Source organism: Staurois parvus, unplaced genomic scaffold (assembly GCF_062004578.1).
Source record: "Staurois parvus isolate SC_StPar_1 unplaced genomic scaffold, SC_StPar_1.0 ptg000010l, whole genome shotgun sequence".
NCBI lineage: Eukaryota > Metazoa > Chordata > Amphibia > Anura > Ranidae > Staurois > Staurois parvus.
The window spans coordinates 840,502-855,720 of NW_028317806.1; the positions used below are offsets into that span (position 1 = coordinate 840,502).

The window sequence follows — 15,219 nt, forward strand, 5'->3', positions numbered from 1 at the left end:
AAATGGGTCCAAAAGTTTTAATAAACGATCACATAGTTATAGCAAGGCAACGTTTCAGAGTCTCACAGGACCCCTTCATCAGGCATGTGACGATCATCACATACCTGATGAAGGGGTCCTGTGAGACTCCGAAATGTTGCCTTGCTGTAACTATGTGATCGTCGTTTATTCAAACTTTTGGACCCATATTGGTGATCCTCGGTGTGCTGGTGACATTCTCCCTTGCATGCATACCCGTACCGTTCCTGCAGAACTCTGTGCCGTGGGCCCGGGACCCCTGTGCAGGAGTGACGTCATCGCGGATCACCCAGTTGCCCGGCCAGAGCTTGCGAACCCGAAAGGAAGGCAGGTAGAACATGGAAGCCCCAGGGAGCCATGACAGCGCTCTGCTGGAGGGCGTCATTCAAGGTAAGTCTTCATAATGTGCTAGCATGTGATGCATATTTGTGGGGGGGAGGGGTGGTATTTATTTTTTTGGATGCGATTTACTATCACTTTAAGTGGCCTTTGCTCTTTGAAGGGTTGAGCATCCCTGCATTAGGAGATGGGTGATGTAGGGTGGTCCTGCAGCTGGAACTCTACTGGACTGGCCAAAGTTGTGTCCCCCTCAGCCGTGGCCCCCATGCAGTGAGGATCAGTGATGGGGGGGTCCTGATGAGCAGATCTATGAATTGTCTGCTCCCAGCGCTCCTCTCCCTCCTCGTCACATCATCACATAGTCGGCAGAGCCGGGAGTCCGCGGAGAGCTGAGCGGCGGCTGCAGAGGAGGCGGCACACATCTCCACCATCGCCGCACAGCACAACCGGAGGAATCCCCCCGCCCCAACCCCCCTGCAGCTGACAGCAGCCCCTTGTCACACCGGGAATCTCCAAGACACGCCGACCTCCAGCTCCCCCCCCCCCTTTTCTAGTGCTGATCATGGAGCTCGGTACGTGGTCTCCTCCTGATCTACTAACCTAAATCAGCCGCAAAGTGGGAGGACTGAGCCCGGGTAAGGCTGACAGCCAGCGGAGGAAGGAAGGGGAGGAGGGGGATGGGGGGTGACTGATCGCCTGGCGTGGGCTGCCTCTGCAGATGGCACGGAATTGGCAGCCAGGTGCGAAGGAGAAGGGAGCCGCGGGCGAATCTCGGCCAGGAGGTGTTAGGCAGGGCTTGCATGGATCTCCGCAGCCTGGCACCTGGGCTCCCCTGCTGCTTGTGGGTATGGATGAGCTGGGCAATGCCAATGGACAGCCTGGCATGTCTGATGGGCTAGATCAGTGCAGATCTGGGGACGACATGGGGGTGCACTGGACAGGAGATGGGGGTGCACTGGTCAGGAGATGGGGGTGCACTGGACGGGAGATGGGGGTGCTCTGGTCAGGAGATGGGAGTGCTCTGGACTGTAGATGGGGTGTTCTCTGGATAGGAGATGGGGTACTCTGAACTGGAGATGGGGTGTTCTCTGGATAGGAGATAGGGTATTCTGACTCAAGATGGGGTGTTCTCTGTATAGGATATGGGGTGTTCTGGACTAGAGATGGGGTGTTCTCTGGATAGGAGATGGGTTGCTTTGGACTGGAGATGGGGTGTTCTCTGGATAGGAGATGGGGTGTTCTCTGGACAGGAGATGGGGTGTTCTCTGGATAGGAGATGGGGTGTTCTCTGGATAGGAGATGGGGTGTTCTCTGGACAGGAGATGGGGTGTTCTCTGGATAGGAGATGGGGTGCTTTGGACTGGAGATGGGGTGCTTTGGACTGGAGATGGGGTGTTCTCTGGACAGGAGATGGGGTGTTCTCTGGATAGGAGATGGGGTGTTCTCTGGACAAGTAAAGCTGCAAGTGGGCACCTGGGCACAGACAGCTGCCTCTGGACTGGCTGCTCCATCTCCTACACGTGAAATGGGCTCGTTTTCCCCTCCCACATGCTCCTTCATGTACACATTATCATGCCTAGTAGATGATCTGACACCCCCCCCCCCTTCATCCCCCCTTTTCCTTTAATTCACATAGATGGGGGGTCTGCCTGTATTGCATGCCGCCTGCATTGCGTCTCTATGTGAATTCCCATAGAAAAAATGCCTTGTGTTTGTTTTTTCTCCTTCCTTGGCAGTAAAAAAACACAGAAAGCCTTTAGGATGTAGTATTTGGAGTGGCTGGACTTGTGATGGCCAGGGAGGATGTTGCTGCCCTCTCCTCTCCTGCACCAAATCGCTCTCAGGTTTCTGCTGATACTGCAACGTCAATAAATGGTTAGTTTGCTGTCCCTCTTAATGTATTCAGACTTAGCAATAAGCCACACTCATTGCTGCTGGTGATGCAGCTGGTCTGCAGTTCCCTGGATTCTCCCGGCTCCCTATGCCTCTTTTGGAATAAGTGAGGATTTTAAAGCACACATTATTTGATGTCATTTTTTTTTTGTATCTACCTATTTTATTTAACAGAAGAGTTGCCTGTGAAGCCTTCTTTGACTTGCTTTCAATGCAGCCTTCTATAGCATGCAGTATGAATATTTCAGCAGGACGTGCGCTGGCTGCTGGGCTGCTGTAAACCGATCTGTTTGTTTAAGGGGCACAGAAGGCTGATCTGCATGCGCCTTTTATTTTTTTAATTTTTTTCCCAAATGCTGCAAGGCTTGACGCATTCCCATGCTGCTATCACAGTACCTACCATGCTGCTGCAGCTACTCACAAACAAGGTAAGACACCAGCACTTGCCTTAATCCCCCCCTTCTCCTCCCTTTGCTCCCCTCCACACTGCATCCTATTCACTGCAGTAGAGTGATTTGTTTGTGTAGTTCCCTGAACTTGGTGCTTTGTGTCGGAATGTGAATTGTTTTGCCTTGCCTTGCTCCGAACCACTCCAGAAAGTCTGCATGTCTGGGTATGTGTTTTTGCACAATGGGGGTAGTCGATTCCTTATTTTTTACTCCTTCTTTTAGTGGTTCTTTTCTTTTTTCCCCCCCCTGCAGCTTTCTTCTACTGCACTGCTGTTATGATCCGGTTTACCTAACTGTGAAAGCAAAAAAAGAGGAGGGGAGAGGAAGAGGAGGAAAATCTGCTGAGTTGGCAAAGCCTTTAGCATCCTGCAAGCATTTCTGGAGAAGGGTGACAGCAAGCCCAGCAATGAAATATTCGGAGAGGAGAACTGACTTGCTGGAATAGAGCAGAGAGGAGTGAGATTTTTTTTTTTTTTTGCAAGATTTGGGCTGGCCTGAGGGGAGATTTGGGTTGTAGTAGATGTGAAGGGGGCATCGGAGTTGGCAACCCTTGGTCCCCTTACTGTGTTTTGCCTTGAAGACCCTGGACGGGGTAGAAGGAGGGTGTTGCAGCAGCAAAGTGGTTACCCCCCGTGGTATCCCCTCCCCCACCCCTCCTCCCCTGCAGCAAAATGACCGTGATAGCGGGAGAAAACATGGACGATACGTCAGCCCTTCCAGGCCACCCTCAAGATAGCTACCACCCTGACCACGATGACCATGAGTGCTGTGAGAGGGTGGTCATCAACGTGGCTGGGTTGCGCTTTGAGACACAGTTAAAAACCCTTGCCCAGTTCCCCAACACATTGCTTGGAAACCCCAAAAAAAGGATGCGCTATTTCGACCCTTTGAGGAATGAGTACTTTTTTGATCGTAATCGCCCTAGTTTCGATGCCATACTGTACTACTATCAGTCTGGGGGTAGGCTTCGTAGGCCGGTCAATGTACCCCTGGACATGTTTTCTGAAGAGATCAAGTTCTATGAACTAGGGGAAGAAGCCATGGAAAAATTTCGGGAGGATGAGGGCTTTATTAAAGAGGAGGAGCGCCCCTTGCCGGAAAAAGAGTTCCAACGTCAAGTGTGGCTTCTGTTTGAATACCCGGAGAGCTCAGGCCCAGCAAGGATCATTGCCATAGTTTCTGTCATGGTAATCCTTATCTCCATTGTTATCTTCTGCTTGGAGACCTTGCCAGAATTAAAGGATGAGCGGATCTTCAGCCGCAAAGTGGACAACAGTACAGTCTTTTTCAAATCCAACATCTTCACAGATCCCTTCTTTGTGGTGGAAACCCTCTGCATCATCTGGTTTTCCTTTGAGTTGGTGGTAAGGTTCTTTGCTTGTCCCAGCAAAGCAGAATTCTTTAAGAACATCATGAACTTTATTGACATAGTGGCCATCATCCCATACTTTATTACCTTGGGGACTGAAATGGCCGAGCAAGAAGGTCCCCAAAAAGGGGAGCAGGCAACCTCTTTGGCCATCCTGAGGGTCATCAGACTGGTAAGAGTATTTAGAATCTTCAAACTCTCCAGACATTCTAAGGGCCTCCAAATTTTGGGACAGACCTTGAAAGCTAGTATGAGAGAACTAGGGTTGCTAATCTTTTTTCTGTTCATTGGGGTCATCTTGTTCTCCAGTGCAGTGTACTTTGCGGAAGCAGAAGAGGATGAGTCTCATTTTAGCAGTATCCCTGATGCTTTCTGGTGGGCGGTGGTATCCATGACCACTGTGGGCTATGGTGACATGTACCCTGTGACAATTGGAGGCAAAATCGTGGGCTCCTTGTGTGCCATTGCTGGTGTCCTGACAATTGCCCTGCCCGTACCTGTCATCGTGTCCAACTTCAACTACTTTTACCACCGAGAAACTGAAGGGGAAGAACAGGCTCAGTTACTCCATGTTAGCAATCCCAATTTAGCCTCTGACAGTGACTTGAGTCGCCGCAGCTCTTCCACTATGAGCAAATCTGAGTACATGGAGATTGAAGAAGATCTGAATAATAGCATAGATAATTTTAGAGAGTCGAATCTGAGAACTGGCAACTGCACCGTAGCCAATCAGAACTGTGTTAACAAAAGCAAGCTACTGACAGATGTGTAGAGCCACGCCCCCTTCCCAAAGCTGCAGGATCTCATTGGCTCTGCCACTTTCTGTAGATGCTTTAAAACTAGTCTTTTGAATGCTTTACCATCGTTAATGCATTGTTGCATTGCGAATTTGTGCTCAGCGATCAAAAAAAAACCCAGAAGCTTTCAGGATCTGTGAAAGATAATTATCATTTATTTTTAAATGGGGATTTTTTTTTCTTTTTGGTTTTTGTTCCCACTGGTCTTTGGGAAGTGTCTCCCAACCAGTGGTCTTAGATAAAGGGGTATAAACAAAGTACTACAGGACAGCAACTTACAAATACTTTCTTCCCTTTGCTTGTCAATCTTAAAATTTCAGAACAAAACCATTGATTAAAAGATATGCATGGATTTTTATCAGTAGCTTTCTTGAAAGACAGTTGCTTTGAGCATCCAAGGAAGTTCTCCTTAACCAAGGAGTATGAAGTATGCAATTACTTGCTCTTTTTTGACCTGAAGAAGTGTATTACTGTCCAGTGAAATATTATGCACTTAAACGATGACCTGATCCATAAAGCACCTTAGGAATCAATCCATGACTTTGCTCCATCCTAAAGGGAGAGGGACATATATTTAAAAAAAAAAACATTTAAATGGAAAAAAATGGACAGACATCTGCAATTGCTGCTAGAGTTTTCTTTCTTAAATGCAGATGAGTTCGACCTTTTTTTTTAAATTTCTCTTTGGTTCACAAAACTTGGATGCAACTACCCCTCTTCTCTTTACGCCTCTCCTCCCTCATCATCCTCGTTGCAAGACAGCACAATGGTATTAATCATAAGCATGTTTTTCAATTTGATACCAGTTGTATTTATTTGATAATCTCGCATGCTTGAAATGTTACCTCAAAAATATGGGGGTTAAGTTTTATTTTTCCTTTGGTAATTATTATTTTTAAATTTCCTAATTGGATCACTTTGTCTTCCAAAGGGGTTTGCGACAGCTTGCAGTGCAAGATGCTGTGCCCCTCTCTGGCAAAACAAAGGGTGAACTTAAAGCATTTTTAAATTGTTATTTATTATTTTATTTTATTTCAGTTGTTATCATTTGCATTCACCAAAAGTGCACTCCTAATTTCTGGAAAACAAAAAAATAAAAAAAAGAAACTTTAAATTAGTAATTTGCAGTACTGTATGTAAACGCATAGCAAGTCAAATGGGGACAATAATCTTTTCTTAGAAGACCACGCATGTTCAAGTATTCAGCATTATGGCCTATTTGACTAAGGTGTAATTCGAAGTAAATTTATGCATGTTATCAGTATTAAAAAAAAAAAGAAAAAAAAGCAAAAAAAAAGCAAAAAGAAAAAAGTTCTTAATGGATTAGGAGCCAGTTGGAATATAAGGGCCTATTGATTTTCCTGAAGTATGACTCAGGGAAATATGTTAACTTTTTCCAGGCATAATTATTAAAAACAAAAATTCAAAAATACAAGGGAGACAGTGGGATTTTGATAAAAGTCGGAAAGGACAGTATGTAGTAATACCTAAGACTTAAAAGAAAAAAAAAAAAAAAGAATTGAGTAGATTTACTGAACTGGTGCAGATGCATGCATTTTGCTGCAGTCTCAGAATGTAATTTTACCATTTACAGTATGCATTAAAAACTGCAGACCATGTTCTTAGCCTCTCATCATTTGACATCCATAGACTTTTTTTCTAAAGCTCTAGAATATGCTATGTTCTAGAGAGGAGAACGATCGAGATCAGGAATGGGTTACCTGTGGCTCTCTAGCTGATAAGGAAAGACCGCTCTGAGCATGCATAGCAACAGAAGGAATGACTCCCAGAAAGCCCCTCTTGTTGTTGAGAGCTGGTGTTCTTCATGGTATAGGATGCTAGGAGTTGTCTCTCCTCAATATCTTGAAAACTGGAGGTTGCCCAAGCCTCATCTACATAGTTGCTAGTGCCTTTATCCTTCCTTCACCGACTTTGCTGAAAGTGCCTCCGTGACTAAAGCTAAGATGTACAGGAACTGTACTGTGTAAAAAAGTCTTGATAACTTCATATGAATCCCTAGGGGCGTGATCTCCCCTTGTGTCCCGTGAAAAAAAAAAACTCTGATGTACAGAGCAGGGCCAGTATGCTTGGTTGTATATTATCTTGAAAGATCATTTGTATTATTAATGCTTTTTATTTGTTAAGCAACTAAAAAGCCTTTTATATTGCTTATGTGCTGTATGAAGAAAATTGATCTTTCAGCCTACAAGAAAAATGTATGCACTTAGAAAGCTGCAACTTTTTTTTTTTTCAAATTTCATTTGCTCTTTTGGTCATTGTCCAATCATGTTTTCCTTGCTGTTCTTTGCCAGAATACCCACCAATACATATGCAATGCAATGCTGCAGAATGTTATTTACTATTTTAGACGCACAATGCCAAGGGTTTAAAAAATGACAAGAAATGCTTGTTAAGTGGTGCATTACAAGGGATATCCCACTGTTATAAATTTGCTACTGAAGGAAATGGCAGAGAGATAGAATACTTTGTAAAGAATAATAAACTCCTAATTTGTTTTGTTGGGTGACTTGTGTGTCTCCTGATGTAATCCAAATGTTTTTTGGGCCCAAAAAAAATTGTTCAAGGGTGTCTACAACATGACTACAATTCTCAAACGCCAATGGGCATAGCCTGAACATTTTCCATTGGGTACAGTTGATAGATTAAAAGTCTGTATGTGCTATGGTTCATAGCGACTGTTTACAAAGTTTCACATCTTCCTGCCCTGCTATTCAGGGTCAGATTTGCCAGGAAAGTGGGCAAATGCAGCTACGTTTTTAAAGGCTTACACCTCTCCTGTGATTTCACTGTTTTCCCAAAAAATCATGTGTAGAGTGAACATTTCATCCATCAGCTTTATCAAGGGATGTAAAAGAAAAAGTGATTTTTGGCAAAGGATCAGTATACTAAACCATTTCTGAAATCGGGCTGCAGAATTACACTAAACCTCTTCTATTGAATTTTGTAAACTACTTTCAGGCTGGAGGCAGGTACCTCCCAAGGAACCTCAACAACTTCAGCTCTGGAGGTCACTTCTTGGCTTGTTCCTTCCTGATTCCTGCACCTCGCTGTTGGCCAGTGAGGCCGCACATCACATTGAGGGACCAATAGGAGGCAGGAAGGAATGGGTCAGGGGTTGACTCTCAGAACAGGTGTCTAGATTTGCATGACTGAGCACCACGAGTTTTGGGACTTTTTTGGTACCCAATTTCAGTCCTGTAAGTAGTTTAGGAACTTTACGGGACGCATCGTTTACTTTAGCATAAGATAATAAAAATATAAATGGTGTTTAAACTTAAGGTTTAAAAATCATAAAGTGTTTGTGCAGGTTAGGTACCACTAGGCACCTGTTCTTATCAGTGTTATGTCTGAAGGATGAAAATCCTTCAACACTTAGGTGAAGAAGGTAACATATGTCTTGGTCCATAATTCCTGAAAACAGATGTGAAATTAGGAAAATTGCTGTTACAGTTATGTTCCTTGAGGTTTCAATAAAATAAAAATAACATATGCTTTGCAGACATGTATAGACAAAATTGTATTTGAGGGTTCATTCAGGCTTTTCCATCTTTAGCATTGTAAACCTAAATGAATACAGTTGTGAGAAAACATTTGGGTACCCCTGGTCAAGGCATGTTTTTTGATTTCCCAATGGAAACACAAGGTTTACAGGGAACAATCTTATTGTTAAATCATAGTCCTTTAAATATTTTATAGGTATGCATTTGAAAGAGTTCATCTCAAAATTCAGGTCAGTGTGCATTTACAGATTAGAAACCTAATTTCCATGTACAGTTTGTAAAAAATAAATGTACATGAAGGCAGACATACATGTTCATTATATGCTCAGCTATGCTTCCACCTTAACAATGTACTTGGTGGTTTCTTATCTTAGAGCAGGTCTTCTAGAGAAGATCTGGCTGACTGAAAATAGTAGACTCCCGACAATATCTAATAACATTAAAAACTCACAAAATCCACTCTCCTGGAAGCCAGAGGTCATGTGACAAAGGCAGTCTAGGCTTCAGGTCACATGAGAAAACATATTTTTTATTAGTGACACACAAGAGCTACATTATTAACATCTAACAAAATGCTAACATGGGTCCTACTGATTCATTAGAAATCTTAGATGTAGTAACAAGTTAATTTTAGATTGGATATACCCCAAAATTAGCCATGAACTACTTCAATTATTGGCACGTCAAATGTAAATGAGCAAAAAACAAGGAGATTTAGATTTTAATTCTTTTATTTGCTCAAAAATCAATGAAAATGCCAACATGTTCCTTATGTTTCTTAACATGCCTCTTCTTCAAAGCTAAGGGAAAAAAAACCCATACTACTTCAGAAAATGATGAAAAAGAATTGTAGTAACGTCCTTTACAGAATTACTTACTAATGAAAATCTGTAGTTATCAGATTAGCAATGAACACCTCTTCAGTCCCCTCTATAATTACTAACTTATTACCTGACATATCCATGTGGATGTCAAACCACTTCCTCAAACTCAATCTTTCTAAAACTGAGCTCATAATATCCCCCATCGCCCGTGCTTCTCCCCTGACTTTTCCATCAAGATCAATAATACAACTATAAGTCCCTCCCCTCATGCTAGGGTATTAGATTTAATTGTAGACTGTGACCTGTCCTTCCAGTCCCAAATCCAGTCAGAATCCAAAACTTGTAGACTTCACCTCTGTAACATCTCCAAAACACACCCCTTTTTTTACCAATGAAACTATCAAGCTACTTATTCACTCCCTTGTTATCTTTTACCTCCTCATAGGCCTACATCTAAACAGGTTATCCCCCTTTTAGTCTATCATGAGTGCTGCTGCCAGATACATTCACCTTACCAACTATTCATTGTCTACCGCCCCTCTGTGCCACTCCCTCCACTAGCTTCTGATTGACCAACAAATAAAATTTAAAATAATAACAACAACATACAGCCCTGCCCCAAGCTACATCACTAATCTTGTCTCATCATATCACCCAAACTATTCTCTCAGTTCCTCCCAAGACCACCTGCTCTCTACCTCCCTTGTCTCCTCCTCCTCTTATGCTCGTCTCCAGGACTTCTCCAAAGCCTCTCCCATCCTCTGAAACTCTCTACCCTAATCTATCTGGTTGTCTCTTACTCTGTCCACTTTAAAGCAATCCATGAAAACCCATCTCTTCAGGGAAGCCTATCCTGCCTTCACCTAACAACTGAACTTGTAAATCTCTTATCAGCTAATCCTACACATTTATTACCCCTTGTACCACTTGCCCCTTCTTATTACATTGAAAGCTGTCAGGAGCAGGACCTTCCTAACCCTCTTGTACTGCATTGTATTGTAACTGTATTGTCTCCCTTTATAATGTAAAGTGCTCCGCATACTGTTGGCCTATGTAAATCTTATATAATAATAATAATAATAATAAGGAACATTTTTACCAAGAAATATCCTAAAAGTAAACATGGATACAATTCCTACAGTACAAAGACTGATTGTGTTATTTATGCATAGTGGGTTTAGGATACACTAGTTAGTTTGGCACATTTCATAGGAACAGCTGATTTTACGGGAATTTGGCCTAGGTTGTTTTCAGCACATGATGTCCACGCCAATAATTTTGGTGCCAATAAGATAAATCTGGCTTTTTAAGTTATTTGGTAGGTGTTAGGGGTTTAGGAGGTTAGGCATTTGGCTAAAGTGGTCCTTTCCATTTTTAAGCATGGATACAAGTAGTAACATTGCCTGTTCTATCAAATGTTTCAAAAGAAGTCTTTCTTTTCCCAAAACATGCAGAGTAAACAGGCCTGTTACTGATATGCAAATTGTATTTTTCTTTGTCAAAATTCAGTAGCTAAATCCTCATCTCCATTCCAGACTATTTTTCTGGCCACTGATATATGCCTGCTGTTCAGCAGAGACATGCTCGACACCCTGATTTTACCTTCTTCACACTGTGCAAGCTGCACATTGGTGGTGCCCATGGGAAAAATAACTGGGTCTTTCAGGACCAACTAAAGTGTAGTTTCTGCTCACTGATTTTGTACAAGTTTTTTTTTTATATTAGCTAAATAGTTAATTCTTGTTAAGGAAATGGTTGCTTTAAATGTTATGTTTAAGTATGAATTTTATTGAAAACTAAAGGTTAGGGTAACATTAAAGGATTGATTTAAAAATAATTTACATAGCCATTTATTCACATTTGTTCTGTGTGAATAGGAAAAAAAAGCAAACAAACAAATGTAAGTAGGCCATATCCTGTGCTGTTCAAATATAAGTGATTGATTTTAAACAGAAGATACAGCATTTGGCCACTAGCTGAAGCTAAGTATCATAGGAATTTACTGTGATACTTAACACATTCTAGGGGCCAAATGTGGTATTTTCTCTATAAAATCAGTTATGTACATTCAAACAGTATAGGATATAGCCTATTTACGCTTGTTTTTAGCTCTCTTCTAACAGAATGAATGCACATGTACTTTCACTGGGTGAATGGCTATACAAATTCTTAAGGATAAATGTAAGTTACCATGTTAGGTAGCAAAACATAAGGGGGTTCATTTCAGGATTGGATCAAGTGTTGGTGTGGGAGTTTAAATGCTAACAATTAATTTTAAGGTAGTAAGTTGAGCATTTGGGGTTTAATGCTAGGGATAGTTTAGATGTCAGGTTGATGTTTGTGCGCACATTAACAATTGCATTTTTTAAATGCTGAAATCTCCATGCTAAAATACACCAACATTTTATTTTTTACTTTTTGTCCAGTTTATTACATTTAGCAGATCCATAGCAACTGTTTGTTAAAATCTGTAGCCTTTCCAACACTGTAATGTGTAGTGTTTAAGTTTCTTCCCTGCAGTTTGTTCCTTACTTAGAAAATTAAAATAACATGTAATAGGAGCAAGGGTGCCCAAACCAATCTCACATGTATCTCAATCTCAATCGTATTGCAAATCATAAGAGGGCATTAAGCTTCAGTGTAAAATAAAATAGATAATGGTAAATGTAAATAGCGAATTTGAATGGCATGTCTGCCATTTTTCCAAAGATGCTTGTACTGTATACATTACATGTAAAATAAGATATTGTCAGCTGTGAAGCTAATAAGGTGTTAAACAACAAACACAGCTCAATAGACAACCTGGAATATATAGTATTTGGGAGTTCCCACACATCATGGGCTTCCGCATGGGTACAGAAATGGCTGCATGTTTTTTTTTTAATTTTTAATATATTTTTTATTATTTTTATTTTTGAAAGGCTGAAGGTACGGAATTAAATGCAGTCTGAAATGTGTGTATGATGCTTTTCTCATTGTAATTCTGCCCATCTGATTAACCCTTTGTTTGAAGTACAGGGATAAAGTCACATAGCCTAGGCATGCAGATCTAAAAGTTAAACGTCTGATGAAATGTCGTACCTTTTTCAAATGCGCTCAAATGTCTTTGTAGACCTGAACGTGCACTTGACAAATTGCTTGTTATTTAAAGAAATAATAAATAAACATAATATTTTTTACAGTTGGTTTACTTCTGAATTTGTTCTATAGGTTGTATGTACTGCAGTGGTCTGAAACAGGTCATATATATGGCAACTTTACAGGAATTTCAACTACTTTTTATTGAGCTGGAATCAGAATCCAGAACAATCAAATGTGGAAATTAGTGGTTTCATTTGACTGCAAAGAGTTGGGATCATAATTGCCAGCAGAAAAATCATCCCTTTTGACAAAATTTCCATAGCTTTCTGATTTTGATCATTACTTTCAAACAAAGTTGCCAATTTATAGCCCGATTATTTGATTGATTGAAATCAGGGGGAAAATTGAACTCATGTTTTTTTCTAGGCGACCACTTTTGATTTTACGTTCGATTCATGCCCAAAAGTGGTTAAAATTGCCTCAGAGTTTCCACGTGTATAGCCAGCTTTAAGTCTTATAAATCTATAACACTGAATGCATGAGTTACTGGTTACTTTGTGCTGTTTGTGTTAAAATGAATGAATTTTTAAATGCATATATTATCAAACGTAATCCAATAATCAATAAGGTTTCTTTTTGTGTCAACTCAACTTGCTTTCTACTTCAGTCGAAAAAACTAGGGCTTCTATATGAAAAATTAAGGATCTAGAACTTATGCAAAGGTTGAAATGCAATCTGACTTCATGTATTTATCCTGAGAATTAAATATAAAACTTGACTTTTTGCTGTGGGCAGCTCCTACACTTGTGTCCCATCTGGTGGGTAATGCATGCAGGTTAGATCATGGATCTCCAATCTTTCTAAACAGTCAAAAAAACTAGGGCTTCTATATGAAAAATGAAGGATCTTGAACTTTTGCAAAAGTTGAAATGCAATCTGACTTCATGTATTTATCCTGAGAATTAAATATAAAACTTGACTTTTTGATGTGGGCTGCTCCTACACTTGTGTCCCATCCGGAGGGTAATGCATGCAGGTTAGATCATGGATCTCCAATCTTTCTAAACAAAGGGCAGGTTTTCTGTCCTTCAGTATTTAGGAGGACCAGACTTTGTCCAGTAAGAGTAGAAAATACCCTAGTGCAGAGGGAGTAAACAATCATACCATACAATCATTGGTATTCATAGGAGGAATAGTGCCCCATTGTTAGAGATAATGGGAGGAAGAGTACCCTATCATTGATGTCAGTGTGAGGAATAGTCCCTCATATCTTTTAGAGAAACAGTGCCCCAAGGGCAGATAATGGCAAGCAAATGGCGTTATCCAGCCCATGGGCCACAGTTCGGAGACCACTGAATTAAAAGATCTATAAAATAAATTGTGTGAAAATGGTAAACATCTATACCATGGTCATTTTTATGCTGTGCCTTTAAATGCTTCATGTTTTATTTTTTCGTTTAGAGTAGGAAATGGTTAAATCCCCTGTCAGTTTATTTTTGTTTTTTGAATAGAAAATTTCCCTACACTTCCTGTCTTAGAGACATGACAGGAAGTGAGAGGATATTTCTAAAAGTTGAGGGGAAATCCCTACTGGAAGATTTACCATCATTTCTTGTTCTGGTGACCACCAAACTTGGCAAAAGGCCCCCAATGTTCACCACTATATCCAAAATTAAATATAATGTTTTGGCTGGAGTTGGGCTAAAATTTAAAAAGGATGTTTGCTTGCATATGGTTGGCTGATTGAAATTAACATTCTCTACTGGGGTTGCTTTACTAAGGGATTAGATACTGTTCACTAAATAAAATGTTCACTGAGATAGTAATAAAGCTGAAGTTGTGTTTGCTTTGATGATTCAATGACATGCAAGTAAAAAGCCTGTTTTTTTGTCCTTGCACTGGAATATTTACATTTACTAAGCTCAAGGAACGTTCACTTTGTTATGTTAACTGCCTTTATTCTTTGGAAAATCATCCTCATTGTAAGATGTGTAGATGATGCTCAGCTTAGCCTCGGAAAGAGGTAGACATGCAATTTTAAATTGTAAAACTGTTATAGAGGGAAATCTGTCAATTTTGCCCATTACATGACAGGTTCTCTTGAAAGAACACCTACCCAGCCACTGACCCCTGTCTGTTCACCCATTGCAGCCCTCGGAAACACTTAGTACTTTTGGGTATGAGTGACATGGTACCCTCTTCCCTTCATTCCAGGATGTTTGGACCAAAGTGGCAAGGCCTGAACGTTATCACGTAGTGGAGCAGGTCATTAACCCTGTGTAATCTCTGATGGGTAGGAGGGAGCAAATTATGTATTACTGGATGGGGAAAACAAGTTTTTAAGTGATCCTGCCCTGAATCGACAAAATAACAGATTCCCTTTAATTATTGGTACAGATGGGTCTTGACATCTTGTATTCCATCTCATTTTTGTTTGTTGTCATATCATTCTTTGTGGTGTCATATGTGTGCTGGGGTTTAGCGTTTTCATTAAAATGATGACAAAATTTGTCCTTTTCCAGTTGTGATCAGCAGTATGGGTTCTTGTTCAGTTTAATAGAATTTGCCAGAATGGCAATAAGGGAGCTGTCACCCTCACTTTTGCTTCACAGCCCTGGGGGCTGTTCTTTAACATTGGAGAAAATTAGCACAACAGCAACCAATCAGGTTACATCTCTCATTTTATGGACTGATTCTAATTGGTTGATGTAAGCAAGAATATGTTTTCTTTTCTTCAATATTAATAATCAGCATAATAAACACTCACCCAGGACTAAAATGTGTATATTGGTTGTCCCAACACTTGGTACATGCATGCTTGTTCAGGATTAGTGAAGGAAGGTCAGGTTGATAGTCTTGGAAAATGCATTTTTAAATTAGGGCAGCTATAGCACTTTTCATATTTATATTTTGATGGGTTCTTTTTAA

General features: G+C 40.8%; 1 protein-coding gene across 6 annotated transcripts in view; it reads left to right on the forward strand.

Moving 5' to 3' along the window:
* The first annotated feature begins 600 nt into the window (after positions 1-600).
* Positions 601-15,219, forward strand: part of LOC149474190 (potassium voltage-gated channel subfamily A member 1) — a 344,256-nt gene continuing 329,637 nt past the window's right edge. The window contains exons 1-3 of one of the 6 annotated variants that reach the window (XR_016311667.1): positions 1,071-1,202; positions 2,094-2,232; positions 2,952-5,634. Coding sequence is in view for 1 of the 6 variants with exons in the window: in XM_089669861.1 (XP_089525987.1) it covers positions 3,371-4,840 (1,470 nt within the window). In the remaining 5 variants the exon portion in view is untranslated. The other 5 variants (XR_016311669.1, XR_016311668.1, XM_089669861.1 and 2 more) reach the window with 5 other exon arrangements.